The sequence below is a fragment of the Mytilus edulis genome, chromosome 2 (assembly GCF_963676685.1).
Source record: "Mytilus edulis chromosome 2, xbMytEdul2.2, whole genome shotgun sequence".
NCBI lineage: Eukaryota > Metazoa > Mollusca > Bivalvia > Mytilida > Mytilidae > Mytilus > Mytilus edulis.
The window spans coordinates 24,792,887-24,813,381 of NC_092345.1; the positions used below are offsets into that span (position 1 = coordinate 24,792,887).

At 31.9% G+C, this 20,495-nt stretch overlaps 1 protein-coding gene and 1 long non-coding RNA gene across 2 annotated transcripts; both read left to right on the plus strand.

The window, feature by feature from the left end:
• The first annotated feature begins 5,120 nt into the window (after positions 1–5,120).
• On the plus strand, positions 5,121–11,224 carry LOC139511800 (uncharacterized). The gene is made up of 2 exons (XR_011662095.1): positions 5,121–5,274; positions 10,155–11,224. It is a non-coding gene; the product is annotated as an uncharacterized lncRNA (long non-coding RNA).
• A 3,332-nt stretch (positions 11,225–14,556) lies between these two features.
• LOC139511801 (uncharacterized) lies at positions 14,557–19,010 on the plus strand. Its single transcript, XM_071298886.1, has 2 exons — positions 14,557–14,725; positions 16,984–19,010. The coding sequence occupies exons 1-2, from the start codon at positions 14,605–14,607 to the stop codon at positions 17,640–17,642; spliced, it is 780 nt and encodes a 259-aa protein (XP_071154987.1). The 5' UTR covers positions 14,557–14,604; the 3' UTR covers positions 17,643–19,010.
• Positions 19,011–20,495: the final 1,485 nt, after the last annotated feature.

The following is a 20,495-nucleotide window of genomic DNA, read 5'->3' on the forward strand; positions in this document are numbered from 1 at the left end:
CTGGTCGTGTCCTGTGTTTTTTTCATTAAAAGAGTTTTAGGTTGGTGTATTGTCTGTAAGCTGGATTTGCAACTGAAAACCAACTCTTAAGATTTTGAAATCGGCTAAACATGTTTCATGCTGTATTTCAAATCGTAATGGAATATATTCTTCCAATACGAAGCAGATTGAAATATGTGTAAAAGAAGAGGGACAAAAGATACCAAAGTGACAGTAAAACTCATAAATCTAAATCAAACTGACAACGCCATGGCTTAAAATGAAAAAGACAAACAGAAAATCAATAGTACACATGACACAACATAGAAAACAAAAGAATAAACAACACGAACCCCACCAAAAACTAGGGGTGATTTCAGGTGCTCCGGAAAGGGTAAGCAGATCCTGCTCCACATGTGACACCCGTCGTGTTGCTTATGTGATTAAAAATCCGGTAAATAGTCTAATTCGGTAGGTCACATTCATGAAAGGGAAGGGGGTTGTATTTACGACGTAAGGAACATATCCGATATCATTTGTGAAACGGTTATTCCATAACGGTCAACCAACTTGTGATGGCGTCCGTAAAATTTACGAAGGGATGATTTCAACTTCACCATTTGGAACTCTTGGTTTAATAGCTTTCTTGTAAGCAGTAACCCTCTATCAAGAAAATCATGATAGGAAATGCAAGCACGGGAATATCGTATCAATTGGGAGATATATACCCCGTATGCACGTGCTGCTGTTGCTACTTAGAAATGGAAAGTTCACAAATGGAAAGCTGAAATCATCTCTTTTGTCATAAAGTTTACAGGGTTGAAGTAGAAATATGACAATCTGTTCATGCCCTGTTGAATAAGATGCCCTATAATCCACACTCAAATATCGATAGAAAATCAACCCCTTTTTGTATTTCGGTTGAAAGACAATATAATAACAAGTACCCGAGAGACACTGGATGAATTACACAATCCATAACATTACAATTGAGTTGCATATCAACAGACAGAATATAATGTGAAGTTAATTTAACGATTGACATTCTTTTCTGCATGCAGAATAATGTCTGGGCAACAATAGATACTGAACAGTTTGATCATTCGAATCAAGGTGGGCACTTTGTAATTTGGTGCAGCGACGCATGGTAATGCAATATTTATACCTGCTTAGGGTTTATTTCCCTCTCACCTTAGCATTATAGTCACAGTGTATATAAAATGCGAATCCAGCTAGTTCATTTTTACTGTTATACGCGGGTATGTCTATTGTAGAATAAAGGATCATGGGAAAACTGTATTTGTTTACGTTTTGAAAATATCAAGTTAAAGGATTTTAAGTTAAGTTTTAACATATTTTCATTGTGATATGTCTTTATAATATACAAACATAGCATTAAAGTTCAAATAAGTGTTATAAAGGATCATAATATAGCATATCGATTATTGAAAGCGATCCATTTTAACTATAGATGCGATGAATTATCACTGTTAGTGCAGTCATTATTAATGTAGAATTTTCAAAGATGCGAGGAATTTTTATTGTAGAATTATGTGATAAATGCACTTGCAACAAATGAAAAAAACTTAGTTGTTAACTTTAGGATTTATGATACATGTATTTTCAAATTGAAATACAAACTTCTCATTCATTCTTCATCAAATATATAGCTTTTCAAACTTGTAACAAAAGCGATTCTCAAAATGTCATATTGGATTCTTCAGATTACGTTTCTCCTTGATTTTAACTTATATAGGGAATCACTGGAACGTGACAGCAGCGAGCCCTCTTAGGCAGTCAATGGGCCCCTACTTATGAAAAATTCTAGATCCGCGAATGGATACTACTGCAGAGGTAAAACCATGCACATCTAGGTTATTGTACACAAAATGCATGCTACAATTTATTTTTGTTGATTTTAAACCCTTTGGAACTCTATGTGTGCTATTTTAGCAACTAGGCAAAAAATCCCGAAACTAGATACAAGGTTAGATTCAGCAGGTAACGAATTCCAATTATCTATATTAAAGGACTTTTGTCTATAAATTTGGACCCCACAAAATTGAAAAAGGGACCAAATATATAAAAAAAAAATATGCATGCATCGGATACATTTGTTATTGAAGGCATGACTGTAACAATAGGATGAATATACAAAAATATCTTATTCTGGAGTCTCATTTGGCGGTTCTGATCCCGGATCCCGCTTACTGTTTTGGCAGATTCCCGTATTCCGCTTATTGTTTTGTCAGATTCCCGTATCCCGCTTATACTATGCAGTTCTATTTTTTTGTAATTATCCGTGTCCCGCTAGACTTCATTTCCCGTTTTTCACTACACAATCATTTGACTTTCACCCGTCACGCTTGCAAAAAATCGGCAATCCGGCGTGACGCTTATACCCAAATGCGACCCACTATTTTACTCTATTTTGACTCATATTAAGCCCATTATAAATATTTTAAAAAAGTAGCGTGCATTTTTTTATCCCTTTTTATCCCGTCTCGTTTCGTCTTTGAGCCATATATAGATGTCGTATGTGACAATAAGACAACACTCCATCCGAGTCACAATTTATAAAAGTAGACCATTATATACGTCAAAACACGGTCTTCAACATGGAGTCTTGGCTCACACCGAACATCAAGTTATAAAGGGCTCCAGTGTAAAACCTTTTAAACGGGAAAACAAAGGTGCAATATATATCAAGATGTACGTAATTAGTGGTGAAATGGATAAAAAGAATAAGGATAAAGATCCCTATACGCTTTATAAGAAACTAAATGGAATACATTTGAAATAAATGTTATTTCTATAGAATTTATTAGAGTGTTTAAAACCAAACTTTCCTCCGTAAGTTAAATTTTATCAAATCTTTCTCTTACTTTATCTATTATTTGAGCAAGTCGGCTAAATTAAGGCTTTACAGCTAGTTTCCTAATGCATGTCAAGCAAAACTTTGGTTGGCTTGCTTGCTTTGTTTGTAAAATTGTTTATACAAACTTTGTAAATAAGATTGACATTTTTTAACAATATGAATAGGCATAGTTTAATATGTATTTTTAATATTTGAATTAAATTGGGTGCTATCATAATGATTATTCAATAAAAAAAAAGCAAGCAAATCAACTAAAGTCTTGCTCTACATGCTTAAAGAAATGAGCTGTAATAGATAACAAAATAAATATATATACAGTGAAAATGCACCGCATATACAATACTAATGATTCGTTCCACAGTGAAAATGAAAGAATAGTATCATTACTCGACAGTAAACATGACTAGCATTACGAAATCATCATAGTGGAATTTAGTTAAATATGAAGAAACTGAATGACCAAACGTATTCTACGTTACACAACATTAATAATTGTATTAAAATGAATATTTTTTACTGCAACAACATCTTACATGTTAGTTATGTTCTAATTCATAACTTCAAGCGAACATAAATTATTTACAAAATAAACTCAACACCTTTGTATGGGATCAGCTCGCCTGACAGTGTGCAGCAAAGCTTCAATTTTATTAAAGACAAATGCAGCGTAAAATATGTTCATCAGTGTTACTGTCTGCCTAGGCCGCTGCAGGTAACAAACACAAACACAAAAACCAATCTACAAAAATAAAAACAATTTTCATTATGTACGAAAATACATTTTATGAATCAAATAAAGATTCTGTTCTTACACACATCATTATTAATAAAAAATAACACAAATAAAATACATCAAGTCGGGTGGGAGGATGGGAAACTTTACTGCACCAAAAGCGAACCTCGAATGACAATATCTTTAATATACAAAACCGCCAAAAGTATAGCACGAAATATTTGAAACCTTATTCAAATATTATGGTCAGTTCTAACTCGACCAATGAAAAACATTTAACCTATTATATACTTTCAAACACGTGTAATTTTATAAACAAATACACGTGGTAATGTTTACATGTACATACCGGTGTACATAACTTTAATAAATATATTTATAAAGCACCTGCACGATCTGTTCGTGAAATGTCCTAAATTATATTCACCTATTTTAGTATATATTTCACAGCTGGATGGCTTTAGGCGCGATAAAACCCCGCTCGCATCTCTTACTTTGTTTTATTAGTATTATGTATTTCTGAACATACACATTTTAACTAATTTTCTTCATTTTCTTCAAAAATAAAAAAAAGTTCGTCTGTTTATTTATCATTCTACATTAGACATTTATGGCATATACAGTAAAAATGATATTTTAGGATCCGCACTTTACATACACTGAGTCAGAACGTTGATAAACTTATCATATGATTAGTAATTAATACAACGATATCGCATTTTACTGGAAAACTAAAATTCATTTTCAATTTGAAACGAAAAGAGTTGTCTCGGAGGAAATCATTCAAAATATACTGGTGCTAGTTTGATTTTCTATCAAACAGAAAATATAGAATATGGGGTATCCATCTATGACACAAATCTGTACAAGTACATGAAATAAAATAAAAGCAAAGAAAAAGCTCTTTTATTGCTTATAGTCCTCACAAATTGCAAGTCAAGCCTTCAACATTAAACAAATAATCTTAACTCAATTCAAGTTTAAGACGGCTTTGTATGATCTTGTATCGTTTTCAGCAGAATATTTTGTAAGCTGGTGGTCACGCCAACTCTATGGTTTGAAGAACATAGCTAACCGGTCGTAATATTAAAACGAAATAAATCTTAAAAACAAATCAAACATTTATTGTCAGGATTTAGCCTCCGTATTATTTTGTTTTCACACGACATGCGAACGGAAGAAACCGCGAACAAACAAAAATAATATAATTGTCATATTGGTCGCGTAAACCGAGCGCGTAAATGACCGTCTTTCAGAATCATCACAAAATCAACAAAGCTTTCGATACCTCATCTGTTTGTTGACACACGTAAGCATGCAAATATCACAACATAGCCATTTAATTTTAATTTTATATGGATCGATAATTCCAAATGACATAACTTACGTTGTACAATTTTAAATATATTTTCATAATTCATTAATACACGCTAGGTTTAATTGTATAACCATTATTGACCGTCTTGCCTGAATGATCATTGGTGCATCAGGATTTATCTCTCTTTGTACTTTGTTGTAGTGACTGTTTTATCTATATCAACATAACTAGCAAGATATTGAAGAATGGTTACATTGAACAACGTGTTTATATTCATTAATGCTATTGTTATAGTACTGATGGCTATGTACATATACCAGAATGAAAGAAAAATGGAGCGAATTTCACCCAGGCATAAGCCAACAAGTATGGAGATGTACAAAAAATTGAGGACAATCTTGAACTTTATTTAAACTTCCTTGTTTATCAAGAAATATACATTTAACGCGCAGGAAGCACTTTAAAAATGCAGAATAACAGTAGAAAATTAAATATCCATAAAAAAAACCATCTAAACATGTTTATTAATCTTAACTTATTTATTCTTGAAATAACGCAGAACATTGCTTTTTGTGTTTGATGCGAGTATTTAGATATATATTTTGCTGTTTCGAATTCAGTAGTTTTAAAATGTGTATTATCATACATGATAAGATACTCTTTGTTTTTTACGCGTAAATTACAAAAGAATTTTAAAGTACAATGTACAAAATAGTTGTCGAAGGTACCAGAATTATAATTTAGTACGCCAATATTTTGGCCACGAGCATCACTGAAGAGACATGTTTTGTAGAAATGCGCATCTGGTGCAACAAAATTGGTATCGTTGATTTTATTAGTACGTCAGACGCGCGTTTCGTCTACACACGACTCATCAAATACGGCTTAGTTGTCCTATATTTCATTTCAAATAGCTTTTGTTAGAAATATGATTTTGGTTACTTGTATAGATTTTGATTGAAAAATTATACTGCAAATATGCTACGATATTAAAAGAATAAGAAGGTAAATTCTCTGCAGAAGGGAAAGAAAGAAAACACAGAGCAATGTTTTCTAAAATTTGTTTAACATATGACTCGTAGATATATTCCAATAGCCGTTGTAGTATAACTTTGTGAGGGAAACACATAAAAGGGAACTTTGCTGTTCCCCTTTTGCCAGAGTATTGTTAAATTCAACTCTATAACAAATATGTTGATTGTTATGTCATCTTGTTGCACTCTCATGGACGTATTCTTCACATCTATAGCTAGTAAAATTCTTTACGGAGGAAATTGTCGAATGCCAGGGACAATCGATTGATGGCTTAAAGGTCTACACTTTGATAAGACTAGCAAGAGATTTTCAAGATTATTTCGGAACTTAGGCTAAAATTTGTTTTCTGGCATATGTATGTAGTACTAAATTGAAAGAAAATTCCTGTCAATTCATTCTGACCACTTTTTTAAGTACTTCAAAGTGATTTATTTGGCGACGTCAACTTTTTGAATACATTTATTCAAAACGTCTTCCGCCATTTTCTTTTTACAGCATATTTGCACTTCATTTTAAAGAAGAAAAAACAGTATGCATTTGGTTACCAATTATCATTGGTATGGTGTTTATCTCGTTCATTATATTATGTGTATTCATATTAAATATGTAAAAGCTAGGAGATGATGGTCAATCTAACTTTGTATAAAGGGGACTTCCAAACTATAATAATGATATATCCAATGTTGAGAAAAGAAGAAAATAAGAAAATATTACAGAAAATATAAGCAATTATTCTATATTTTTAGCTGAAAAGTTTTACTTTTTAGTTGTTTGCATTGCCCTCTTTTGAGGTACCTATTGTCAAGTTCGTTATTTCTACCATTATAAATAGCTACATAGGTTTATTTGTGCATTTGCCCTTTATGTAAATTCATGGAATACCGCCATCTTTGATTGTACAATCGCAGTAAACAATAGGGATAGGTCTTTGACCTAATCTGCAAATTAAAAAACAGATAAGCAATTTATATGTTAGACTGTCTTTTTAAAGAAATAACAGGAGTAGGTCCAGTAAGACCCTCTTTTGGCCCCTGAATATAGCAGTATTACAAAATTGTTCAAATGTAAACTTTTAGTTATTTATTGGGCAGAAAAATGTTTCTGCTACATAAATATGGGCTGTTTTTGACAATACAATGCACATATATTGGGTGCTAGCACCATTAAGTCATGCTTAGTTACTGAAATCTTCACAATTCCAGTATTTTAGTTAAATTTTAGACGGTTTCCGTGTAAAACGAAAGTGGCCGCATTCGTGTTCATCCAAAATATTGAAATGGAAGTTGTATTTGATGATATTACATAACATATATAAAGATTGAGGATGAACACGGATGCGGCCACTTTCGTTTTTGACAAAAAAACATCTGTAAAGTGACATTTGTTTCGCATAGTTTGTAGATTTTTCATATTTGAGCTTAAATCGGATCGTTTTTAATGACTAAATAAGTTAAACAAAATTACATAAATTAATTGAATCATATGAAATAGACACTTAAGTGTTAACAAAGTGTTCAAAATCTTTCGTCAGATGGAACTGAAATTTGAGGCCAAAATCCGTCCTTACCGGACCTACATCTTTTGTGATTTATTGCATTATTGAAAATGTTTGAATAAATACCGATTATTTGTATTTTTAGAATCATATTTCAACTTGGAAATTTTGAGGGGAGATAAGTGAAATCGACTATTTTCACACACTTTAAATATAGGAGTAGTTATTTCTATTGTTTATCATGACAATGCACATTTTCGTTGTATTTTTCAAAAGTAAATATCAAACGTCGACTTCACTCTTGAAAAAGAATCGGGAAAAAAATAACACATTCAACATATTGTTATTTGTATACATTGTTGAATATTTTTTTCAGCGATTGAGCTGTATATATAATATGTGTTTATTGTCAAAAAAAATAGGCAACCAAGAAATCTGTAATGACAATCCAAGTTATACTTTAAGATCTGCAAATATGTAAACCATTTTAGAATCATTCAATGAATACATTTGGTAACTGGATATATGAATTGTAACCAGCCCAGCTACATGTACGGTAATGCGAAAGACAGGAATCACTAACTTTTTAAGTAAAATTACGTAGTCTTTTGGTGAAAAAAGGAATCAATTGAAACCTTAGCCACGAATGAAACTGTCTATTCATTAGATCATGCACAATTGAAACGAACATGTTTTGCAAATAATGAAAGGGAAAAGAAGCGGGTAGCTTTTCGTACCTAATTCCTGTTTGTATTTTACAAAGTTTCAGATAAGAACCACCTGATCACAACCACCCCCTTCCCCCACAAAATATATAGTCAGGACACCTATCCGTCTCAACACGCCTTGTCAGAGACGGAGCAAATATTAAGTCTTAGGAAGGTTATTCAGAATAATATACACGACTGTTTTGGAAATGAACGACAATAAAATCTAAGATAAAAATTGCAGGCGTCATTGCATTGGTAGCATTAAACTGGTTCATGTGTCTCGCTAGAATTGCCAAGTGGGAGGGTAATAACAAATCATCCTGACTCCCGTTATATTTCTAGTTCGAAGTTGCAGTCGTGAGAAACAATGGCAATTTGAACTGACGGCTGAAAATAGTTCGGAGTATTCTCAGATCTGTACTTCTTTCGTTGAGACGTACAAGTACTCGGCCACGTCCACTCTTTGTTTTTGTTAGATGTATTTCTATGTGTATCCAACTCATGATTTATATCACTGGGTCAATGCCACTGATAATGGATGTTTGGTCCCTGAGGGTATAACCAGCCCAGTAGTCAGCACTTCGGTCTTGACATGAATATCAATTATATGGTCATTTACAAATTTCCTGCTTACTAAGTTATGAACTTTTCAAAATATTAAGGATTTTCCTATCACAGGCATAAATTACCTAACTCGCATTTGGCACAATTTTTGGGAATTTTGTGCCTTCAATACTCTGCAACTTCTTACTGTCTTGTTTGTATAATATTTTTGATCTGACCGTCACTGATGAGTCTTATGTAAATAAAACGCGCATCTGGCATATTAGATTATAATCCTGATACCTTTGTTAGCTATTTTGGCTAAATTTGGTCTCAAAGTTGAGATCAAAATTCCCTTTCAAAATCAAACCACAATAAAATGGCTTAAGCGTTATGACGTCGCAATAAGGGTCAAAACAAACAAATATATAGCCTGAAGCTTTCAAAATGTCATAATTATTTCGACTACGAACAGACTGGTCTAATTATTAAAAAAAAAAACGTTGAAAAGACATATGAAATAATTGTCAAATTCACAATTTTTTTAGGTCCATCAATTTGTCTTTTTTTTTCTATAAAACAGTTGATTGAAGGATCTACCAGTATTGAAAAACCTCGCCAGGTCGACATTTAACGACGCTTCGCTAAAAAAACAACAACATGTTATTCAATTTTTTTCTGTTTGTTATAAATATATGAATATATATATATAGAGAGAGAGGGAATTTAATTCTATTACAAATTCATATTCTGGATACAGTTATTTCGTATTTGATATTAATGGTAATCGTGTGGCATAAAGTAATATGTGTGGCTTATAGTTTATTTTTGAAACCTATTGAGGAAATCAAATATTCATAATTTTATATACTAAATCGTTCTCACTTTTTGTTGTAGACTGTACAATGAAATATATTGTTTTCATCAAAACCATAAGGTCTGAATGATAATCATGATATCATAGTTAACGTATTAGCAATCATGCAAAGTTTCTTTATTTCCTCAACTATTGCATATTAAATTTTTTTAATAATCATAATTGAGCTCTATTAACCAAATGAAATGGACAAACAAACCAATAATATTTTCAACATCTAAGTATTAGTTGAACTTACCAGGATAAGAAAATTCCAAGCTGTAAATAGAAAGTTTCTGTCCGTCTAAATGATACAAATTTCACCGGTTTAAATAATACAATAAAACCGGTCTCAAAACGTATTTTTTAATTAATGGACCAGGTTTTGAACAGGAACCACAGTCGAAGTTCACACATTACATGTATCAGTTGTAATAAACATATACATCTTGAAACACACAATTTGGTAATGAAACATGCATATCGCGTAGAATTAGGATTCCAATCGTCAACTTTTTAAAACTTGAAAAAAAGTTACGAGATGACAGGATTATAATAGCACGTCAAATTGTTAACAGTGAGTTTTTAATTATATGTATTTTTTTAGATGACAAGGCTGGGTATTTATTTTCTTTGAAATTTGACAGAAAGTGGACTAATTCATCACTGTTCCTGTCTGATGATAATACAATACTGGGTAATTATTTCAATAAGGAGACATCAAATCCCGTGAATCACCCGGAACAGTTTACCAATTACGACGGAACAATAGGAGATAAATGCTTAACTTCTGCAAGTAAAATATACTTTGATATTAAGTTCTCGTACGAAGTATTAGTTGAACTGGATTCAAAAGATTTAGTACTTGAAGTAGGAGTTGCTAGTCGTGAAAAAATAGATATTAATCATTATGTAGGACCCCACGGGTGGTCGTTTTACATTAGTACATGCGAAACTAGCATATGCCTTACAGCCCAACGTGGTACTATGACCATAGTAAAGATAACAAGCAGCAGTAATACAGCTGGTACAGTGGCCACTGGAAGACTTGGATTCTTCATTAACATGGACCGCAATGAATTCTCCGTTATTGACAAGGACAGTTCCAAAATATTGTTCACGTTTACAACAGTAGTTTCCGCTGATCAGCTTTGTCTAGCGTTTGGTGTCTATAATCGTTCTCATCTTCAAGCAAAACTGGAAATTATGTATTCTTACGATTTCACAAATCTTCCAATTATCAATGTTGTGGCGTAGATAACAGGAACACTTATAGTGGGAATACTGCACCAATCTAGTATGATCTAAATACACTTAATCATAAGTCTAATATCACATATTGTGAGGGACAATATTCCTTTTTAATAGTGCAGTATTCCAGTCATAAAACAAAACTAAATATTTTAGTATTCGATCCACCTTAGTCAAATTCATTCGGCTCTGATGGACGCAGTCAAGACGCTATATTATTTTTCGTAATCTTGTGTATATTTTGTTTGAATGAGTGTGAATTTAATAGAATCCCAGTTGACAGCACAGATACCAGTCTAGAACCAATAAATGTGGAGTCTTTATAATTTTACCCTCGTGTAAATGGATGTTACAAAAATGAAAAATGTGCTTAAGTAAGTGTAATTTCAAGGGTGCATGTGAATAAAACTTTTTGGTTCTATCAAATTCAGGCTGATTCTATGATGTATATGCTGAATGAGTAAACGGTCCAAGTCTGAGTAAGAAATTGAATTTTGCAGTCAACATATGATGAATTTAAAATATGTCCTACAAGTTTGATGGAACTTTATTCAACTAATGGAGAAATAATTAGGTCCCGTTCATCGTAGTGGGTTGTCATATCATTTTAGCTGCATGTTTACGTTATTGCAAAAAGTAAATCGATCTATAAGGTCTTCACCAAATTTGCAAATGTGTGAGGAATTGACACTTCGAACTACTTTGACATATTCACATTTCGATGATAATGAAACATACAAAAAATATTCACCTCAGATACTAACAAAACCTTCGAATAGACTTATTCAGAAGGGATATAATCACAATACTGTTGTCAAGTCATTAAAGATTGCATATTTTGGCGTTAATATTGAGTCACTGATAAGGTCTTTGCATCGGAACTAAACACATTTATTATAAAAGCAGTTGTTGGCATTACACGGGTTATGGACTTCTCATATATGTTATTATTGTAGGATATTAAACCCCTAACGGGAAGGATTGTGCCTGATGTTCATATGATGAAATCATAATCTTTCAGTCAGTTTAATTGAGGTCTGGAGCTGGCATGTCAGTTAATTGCAAGTATTATGTTGCTATCTATGTATTATTGTCATTTTGTTTATTTTCTTTGGTTACATCTTCTGACATCGGACTCGAACTTCTCTTGAACTGAATTTTAATTTGCGTATTGTTATGCGTTTACTTTCCTACATTGGTTAGAGGTATAGGGGGAGGGTTGAGATTTCACAAACATGTTTAACCCCGCCGCATTTTTGCGCCTGTCCAAAGTAAGGAGCATCTGGCCTTTGTTAGTCTTGTATTATTTTAATTTTAGTTTCTTGTGTACAATTTGGAAATTAGTATGGCGTTCATTATCACTGAACTAGTATATATTTGTTATGGGGCCAGCTGAAAGACGCCTCCGTGTGCGGGAATTCCTTGCTACATTGAAGACTTGTTGGTGACCTTCTGCTATTGTGTTTTTTTATTTGATCAGGTTGTTGTCTCTTTGACACATTCCCCATTTCCATTCTCAATTTTAAAGAAATAAAACACAGTTTCCGATCTTCAATATTAAAAACTCAGAACCTTGAATCAAAATTGAGTTCATTTTAACATTTGTTTTATGAAATATAATACAGAAAACACAAACAAGTCATGTTGTAATAATTAAGTTGCACCTCAACAATTATTTGTTCCACAGATACAAATATTTAAATGTTTGTTCGATCGTCCGTCCATTCGTCTGTCTGTCCTGCTTCAGGTTAAAGTTTTTGGTCGAGGTAGTTTTGATGAAGTTGACGTCCAATCAACTTGACACTCACAGTAATTGAATTCTGATGCATTGACAAAAAATCATGCTTTATGTCCAATATGTCATTTTCATAGTTTAATCTGTGAGGCGAATATTCCGTAACAGTCAACCAACTTAAAATGGCGTTCGTAGAACTTACGAAGAGATTATTTCAACCCCATGGAACTTTTGATTTGGAGAGTCCTTTTGAGCATAAATTGTAAAAATTACAATTGATTAGCTTAAGTTATTTGTATTGTCGTAAAATTTTGTTAGCAACCGACACTCATTTTGAATTGACACCATGGAATATCCCAATAGTATTGAAAGTAACGTTAAACACTAATCAATCAAAAACCCTTCCCTATTTTTATGAGTTTTGAACAGCGGTATACTACTGTTGCCTGTATTTAGTAAGGCTGACAATATAATCATCTTAAAGAGATGGGAAACGTTTTTAATTTAAGTGTTCTAACATACTGTTGGCAAATGCTTTTGTAAGCAATAGACAATTATCTAAATCACAGCTTTTTATTAATAAAATGTTGATGAATTTCTGCTTATATCTGGTCGTGTCCTGTGTCTTTTTTCATTAAAAGAGATTTAGGTTGGTGTATTGCCTGTAAGCTGGATTTGCAACTGAAACCCAACTCTTAAGATTTTGAAATCAGCTAAACATGTTTCATGCTGTATTTCAAATCAATACGAAGCAGATTGAAATATGTGTAAGAATGACAGGGTTAACGTAGTAATATGACCATCTGTTCATGCCCTGTAGAATAAGATGCCCTATAATCCACACTCAAATATCGATAGAAAATCAACTCCTTTATGTATTTCTGTTGAAAGACAATACAATAACAAGACAGATACCCGACAGACACTGGATGCATGACACAATCCATAACATTACAGTTCAGTTGCAAATCAACAGACATAATATAATGTGAAGTTAATTTACCGATAGCCATTCTTTTCTGCATGCAGAATAATGACTGGGCAACAATAGATACTGAACAGTTTGATCATTCGAATCAAAGTGGGCACTTTGTAATTTAGTGCAGCGACGCATGGTAATGCAATATTTATACCTGCTTAGGGTTTATTTCCCTCTCACCATAGAATTTTAGTCAGAACGTTGATAAACTTATCATATGATTAGTAATTAATACAACGATATCGCATCTTACTGGAAAACTAAAATTCATTTTCAATTTGAAACGAAAAGAGTTGTCTCGGAGGAAATCATTCAAAATATACTGGTGCTAGTTTGATTTTCTATCAAACAGAAAATATAGAATATGGGGTATCCATCTATGACACAAATCTGTACAAGTACATGAAATAAAATAAAAGCAAAGAAAAAGCTCTTTTATTGCTTATAGTCCTCACAAATTGCAAGTCAAGCCTTCAACATTAAACAAATAATCTAAACTCAATTAAAGTTTAAGACGGCTTTGTATCGTTTTCAGCCGAATATTTTTGTAAGCTGGTGGTCACGCCAACTCTATGGTTTGAAGAACATAACTAACCGGTCGTAATAAATGAAATAAATCTTAAAAACAAATCAAACATTTATTGTTAGGATTTAGCCTCCGAATTATTTTGTTTTCACACGACATGTGAAAGGAAGCAACCGCGAACAAAACAAAAAAATATAATTGTCATTTTGGGGAAAAAAACATTTAAGTCGCGTAAACCGAGCGCGTAAATTACCGTCTTTCAGAATCCACACAAAATCAACAAAGCTTTCGATACCTCATATGTTTGTTGCCACACGTAAGCATACAAATACCACAACGTAGCCATTTAAATTTTATATAGATCGATAAATTCCAATTGACATAACTAACGTTGTACAATTTTAAATATATTTTTATAATTCATTAATACACGCTAGGTTTAATTGTATAATCAATATTGACCGACTTATCTGAATGAACAGTGGTACATTAGAATTTATCTCCCTTTGGACTTTGTTGTACTGACTGCTGTATTTATATCAACATAACTAGCAAGGTATTGTGGAATGAATGAAATGAACAATGTATTTATATTCATCAATGCTATTATTATAGTACTGATGGCTTTGTACATATACCAGAATGAAAGGAAATTGGAGAGAATAGCAGCTAGACATGAGCAAACAGGTATGGGGAAGTACAACAATTTAAAATTCAAAATTAAACTTCTTCTTTAAACTTCCCTGTTCATTGAGAAATGTACATTACACGCACAAGAAGCACTTTAAAATGCAAAATAGGAATAGAAGAATATCAGATAGACATAAAACATCTTTACATGATGTTAAATTTGACCTTATATTATATTCAAGAAAATACACATAACGTTGTTGTTTGTGTTTGATGCAAGTATTTAAATGCATATTTTGCTGTTTCGAATTCAGTAGTTTTAAAATGTGTATTATCATGCACAATATATACTCTTTGGGATACGCGCATATTACAAAAGTATTTGAGTGTACATAAAACTTGTCCTATATTCCTTTCCAAGTGAAGTACGTGGTATAGAAATTGGTTTGTACTTGGTGAAGATTTTACTTGCAAAACTAACTGCAAATATGCTTCAAGATAAAAGAAATAGAACATAAATGCTTTGGGGCGGCTAGAAGAAAACACAAAAGAATGACAGAACGAAATATTTCATAAAAGTGAAATGAGACATGTCTTGTTAACATATGACTATTCAATATATTCCTATAGCCAAAAGGTTTTAACAATTTAGGAGTTTGACTTTGTGAGTGAAACAAATAATGAGGACCCTTAAAACTTTAATTAACAACACATTTTGGATCGTAGGTGGCGGCAAAGGTGTTTCTAAAGGTTTTAGGTGTAAAAATTACACAAAATCATCATATTTTGACAATATGTCGAAAATGGGCTTACTTTGGAAAATATTATATACTCCAATGCAAGGAATGGATGTATTAGGCATTTTGACTTTTGAAATACATATTCACGAACCGAATTTTGACCTTCTGGTGTTTATTGATAAAGTTGATTTTTCATATCATTTTGTGTCGTAAGTGAACCTATCCTTTACGGGTAGACTTGATATAGATAAATTCGTATAAGAAAAGCAAAATGAGTATGTTAAATTTGATGTATGCGTTTTTTTGCTTCTTCGTTAAATTTGTTGTTTTCATAGTGATATTAAGATGACAACACAATATTGACTGCTGTACCGCTATTTTTGACATTTTAACTCTTTGAGTATGTTTGTTTTGTTCATGCATCGTTGACAATGTAATGGAATTTGATATGTTTGTCCTACAAGTGAGAGGTTTAGCTAGCTATAAAACCAGGTTCAACCCACCATTTTCTACATTAGAAAATGTCTGTTCCATGTCAGGAATATGACAGTTGTAATCCATTCGTTTGATGTGTTTGGACTTTTGATTTTGCCTTTTGATTTTGGATTTTCCTTTTTGAATTTTTTTCGGTGTTCAGTATTTTTGTGTTTTTACCTTTTCCTGTTATTGGTCGAACTATCCTGAAAAACAACAAATCTGGTTTTTTTTTAGAAACTGCACATGTTCAGACATTGGTAAAAGTGAACAATGGAAGATATTGCAAAGTATAAATGTTCAACTTATCAATATCTAAATAGATACACACACACATATAGATATATAGCGTATATACGATATCAATGTTGCTTCTAAATGAAACCCGTATGGTTAAATTAAGATATATTGTCTGGTTGATAGTCGCATTATTGGTTATTATAGATATAGGAATATGTGGTGTGAGTGCCAATGAGACAGCTCTCCATCCAAATAACAATTTAAAAAAGTAAACCATTAAAGGTCAATGTACGGCCTGCAACACGGAGCCTTAGATAACATCAAACAACAAGCTATAAAGGCCAAAAAATACTAGTGTAACACAATTTAAACAGGAAAACAAACGGTCTAATATATTATAAAAATAAGAACAGAGAAATTCGTATAATTAAATTAAAAAACGACAACTACTGTACATCAGATTCCTGACTTGGAACAGGTGCAAACAGCGGGATTTAACGTTTTACTGGTACCAAACTCTTCTCCCTTTTTCTGAAACAATAGCATAGAATCACAACATAGAACAACACACGATAAAATATAAATTGGCAGGCTTTACTCAATCATAAAACGTAAATTAATACAATATTATACCCAGTCTCCTTTTTTTGACTGCAATTACATTTTCATTTTTTTTTTAAATTTGAACTCTATTAACAAAATAGAATTGACAAAAACATAAACTAATCAAAAAGTCATGGTATTATTTAAACTGACTTTGTTTAAAAGACTCAAGGCAGTAAATATAGCATGTTGGTTTAAATTCTCTTTAAATTTTCTTTATTTGTAAAGGTATCAGAAATTTGTATTGATTTATTTCAGATGACAAGGCTGGGTATTTATTTGATTTGAAATTTGATAGAGAGTCGACTTATTCGTCACTGTTCCTGTCTGATGATAATACAGTGCTTGGTAATGCTTTCACTAAGGAAACACCGATTCCCGTGAATCATCCTGAACAGTTTAACACTTACAAAGGAACAATAGGAGATAGATGCTTAACTTCTGCAAGTAAAATATACTTTGAGATTAAGTTCTCGTACGAAGTATTAGTTGAACTGCATTCAAAAAGATTAGTACTTGAAGTAGGAGTGGCTAGTCGTGAAAAAATAGACAGTGATTATTATGTAGGACTCCACGGATGGTCGTTTTTCATTCATAATTGCAATACTAGCATATGCCTTAGAGCCCAGCACGATATTATGAACAAATACGAAGAAGTTAAGATAATAAGCAGCAGTAATTCAGTCGGTACAGTTGCCACAGGAAAACTGGGATTCTTTGTTAACATGAACCGCAATGAATTTTCCGTTATTGACAAGGACAGTTTGAAAATATTGTACACGTTTACAAAAGTAGTATCGGCTGATCAGCTTTGTCTAGCGTTCGGTGTTTATAATCCTAACATGATGGAAACAAAACTGAAAATAATGAATTCGTACGATTTCACCAATCTTCCAATCATTAATGTTGTTGCATAGCAAATTGTATGGAACTAAAGTTTAATCAGTTTTGAATTTGACAAAGTAGCAAAATACATGTGTATATTTCAAATAATTTTATAATGGTCATCTTAAAGTGTTTGTATTATACAGACAGAATATTTGGCTCCATTTTCCAACTTTTTTCGTAGAAAATTCAACTGGGCTTTATTTAAATATGAAAAAAATTAAAGAAGCACTAGCTACTAGATATTTAAAAATCTATAGAATGATTTTTGATTTGTTCAATAATTTATGAAAGTGAAATATTGAAATAATAATTTGCTTTAAGCAGCCAGTATGATTCATTTTTTTCAAAAAGAAACATTTATGATGAATTACTCACTTCCAAGTATGTAATTCGACCATATTGAATTCGTATTCATGTGAACTACAATTTGACCCCTTATAATTGAAGTAGAGATGGATAACGCATACATTGTGAGTGTTCGGTTATTTGAAGGAAAATAATGTCAATATTGAAAGCGAAAGAAATTTAAATCATTTGATTGTTTGATTCGATCTACAAAAACATTCTTATACAGGTATAACAAAGATTAACATATATTTTTAATCGATAATATAAAATTAAACAGATCTAGAAAAATATATGAGGTTATTTCTGTGTCTAAAGAACATACCCTTTATCATTAGCGGCAGTCTTAATTTCACTCCAATCGTTATCGTCGACCCATTTTACAGAACATCCCTTTTCAATAAGTTGCAATTTTGTTCAATACTAGAATATACATGAAATATATTTTTCTAGGTAAATATTATACATCATCCTTAAGAAGATAGTTCATGTCATACTCTATGTTAAATCTAACGTAAGAAGGGTTATTTGTTTTTATCTTATTCCGATAGTTAACTATGTGTAATCATTTTTAACATGTTCATAAATATAAAGTCTTTCATTTAAAAAAAAAAACGAAACCTATAGCAGAGAGCTTGTCATAATTATTTTGATTATATAAGTAATATTGTACATGTTCAAATACAGCAACTTTGATTCAAATCTCTGAGTTGAAGGCGGTACTTTGACCAATAATTGTTTACTTTTCACACATTAAATTTTTGACTTGAATGGATAGTTGTCTTTTTGGCATTCATACCACATCTTCTCATGGACACACAAATAAAGATCATCGTTGAATGTATAATGTGATAGTGTATAAGTTGTTTAGAGTCTAATGATAAAAAGCTATCACATGTAGGTCCTTATGTATAACAGTTGCATGAGTTAGAACATGTGGGATAATAATTATTGTTATTAATGTAATTATTTTAGAGGCTTATTCTTTTTTACAAATATCTTTTCACGTTTAAAAAAATACGTATGGTAACAAAATATGTTATTGTTGCAAGTTAAAGTGTATGTACGTATAGCAATACATGTATATATAAGAAGCAATAAAACATGTTTTGGACATCGTTGCATGGTGAATTGGCCTTAACTATTTAATAATCAAGTGATCAGTACGCTGGTGTTGGAAACACAATTGTTGAATTGGGAAGTAAATTTGTCGGCAAGTTTTCGGCAATCCTATGGAAATCATATGCGCCTATTGTTGCAAACCTCGTCTTGTTCACATATGAGTCGCAGTTCCTTAAAAAAAACTTGTCACTTACAAGAAAGAAAAAGCCCGATCATTTAATTTCACATTCAGATATAGTAATGATGTTCTCTCAAGACCAATTCAAACTTGGATCCATAAATATATCTCTAGAATTATATATAAAAGAACCAATATACACGGCTTCGTCTATCTCATTTTCAGACATATTATTTGATATTCAAATGCGGCGATTAGTTATACTATAAATATCCGACGTTGAAAAAAGAAGACAATAAGAAACTGTTAACGAAAATATAAGCAATTAGACTTGTCTTTTTTTTCGCGTAAAGGTTTTACTTTTTTAGTTGTTTGCTTTGCCCCCTGTTGAGGAACCCATTGTCAAGTTCGTTACTTCTACCATTATAAATAGCTAAGGTTTATTTGTGCATTTGCCCTTTATGTAGATTCTCCGAATATCGCCATCTTTGATTGTACAATCGCAGTATACAATAGGTCTATGTCTTTGACCTAATCTGCAAATTAAAAGGCAGATTGGCAATTGATAGGTTAGACTGTTTATTTCTAGAAATAAAATGTGGTGATTTATTGCATTATTCAAAATATTTAAATAAATACCAAATATTTATGTTTTTAGAATCATATTTCAACTTGACACTGTAAATATAGGAGTAGTTATTTTTATTATTTATTATTACATATTTTCGTAGTATTTTTCAAAAGTAAATATCAAAATTCACTCTTGAAAAAGAACTGGTAAAATAACACATTATTATGGATCTTTTTTCAGATGACAAGGCTGGATATTTATTTTCCTTGAAAGGAGTAGGTCCTGTAAGGACCGATTTTGGCCTCAAATTTCAGTTTCATCTGACGAAAGATTTTTACCACTTTTTAAACACTTAAGTGTCTATTTCATTTGATTCAATTATTTTTTTGTGAAAGATTTTAACTCATTTAGTCATAAAAAACGATCCGATTCAAGCTAAAATATGAAAAATCTACCAAATATGCGAAAATTGTCACTTTTCAGAGGGTTTTTGTCAAAAATGAAAGTGGCCGCATCCGTGTTCATCCTCAATCTTTAGATAAGTTATGTATTATCATCAAATACAACTTACATTTTAATATTTTGGATGAACACGAATGCGGCCACTTTTGTTTTACACGGAAACCGTCTGAAATTTAACTAAAATGCTTGAATTTTGATGATTTCAGTAATTTAGCATGACTTAATGGTGCTAGTACTCAATATATGTGCATTGTATTGCCAAAA

Bases quoted from the DNA above. Each gene is read 5' to 3' on its own strand.
- LOC139511801 (XM_071298886.1), top strand. From the start codon at position 14,605: ATGAATGAAATGAACAATGTATTTATATTCATCAATGCTATTATTATA. The intron at 14,726-16,983 runs GTATGGGGAAGT...GATTTATTTCAG, and splicing joins AGCTAGACATGAGCAAACAG to ATGACAAGGCTGGGTATTTA.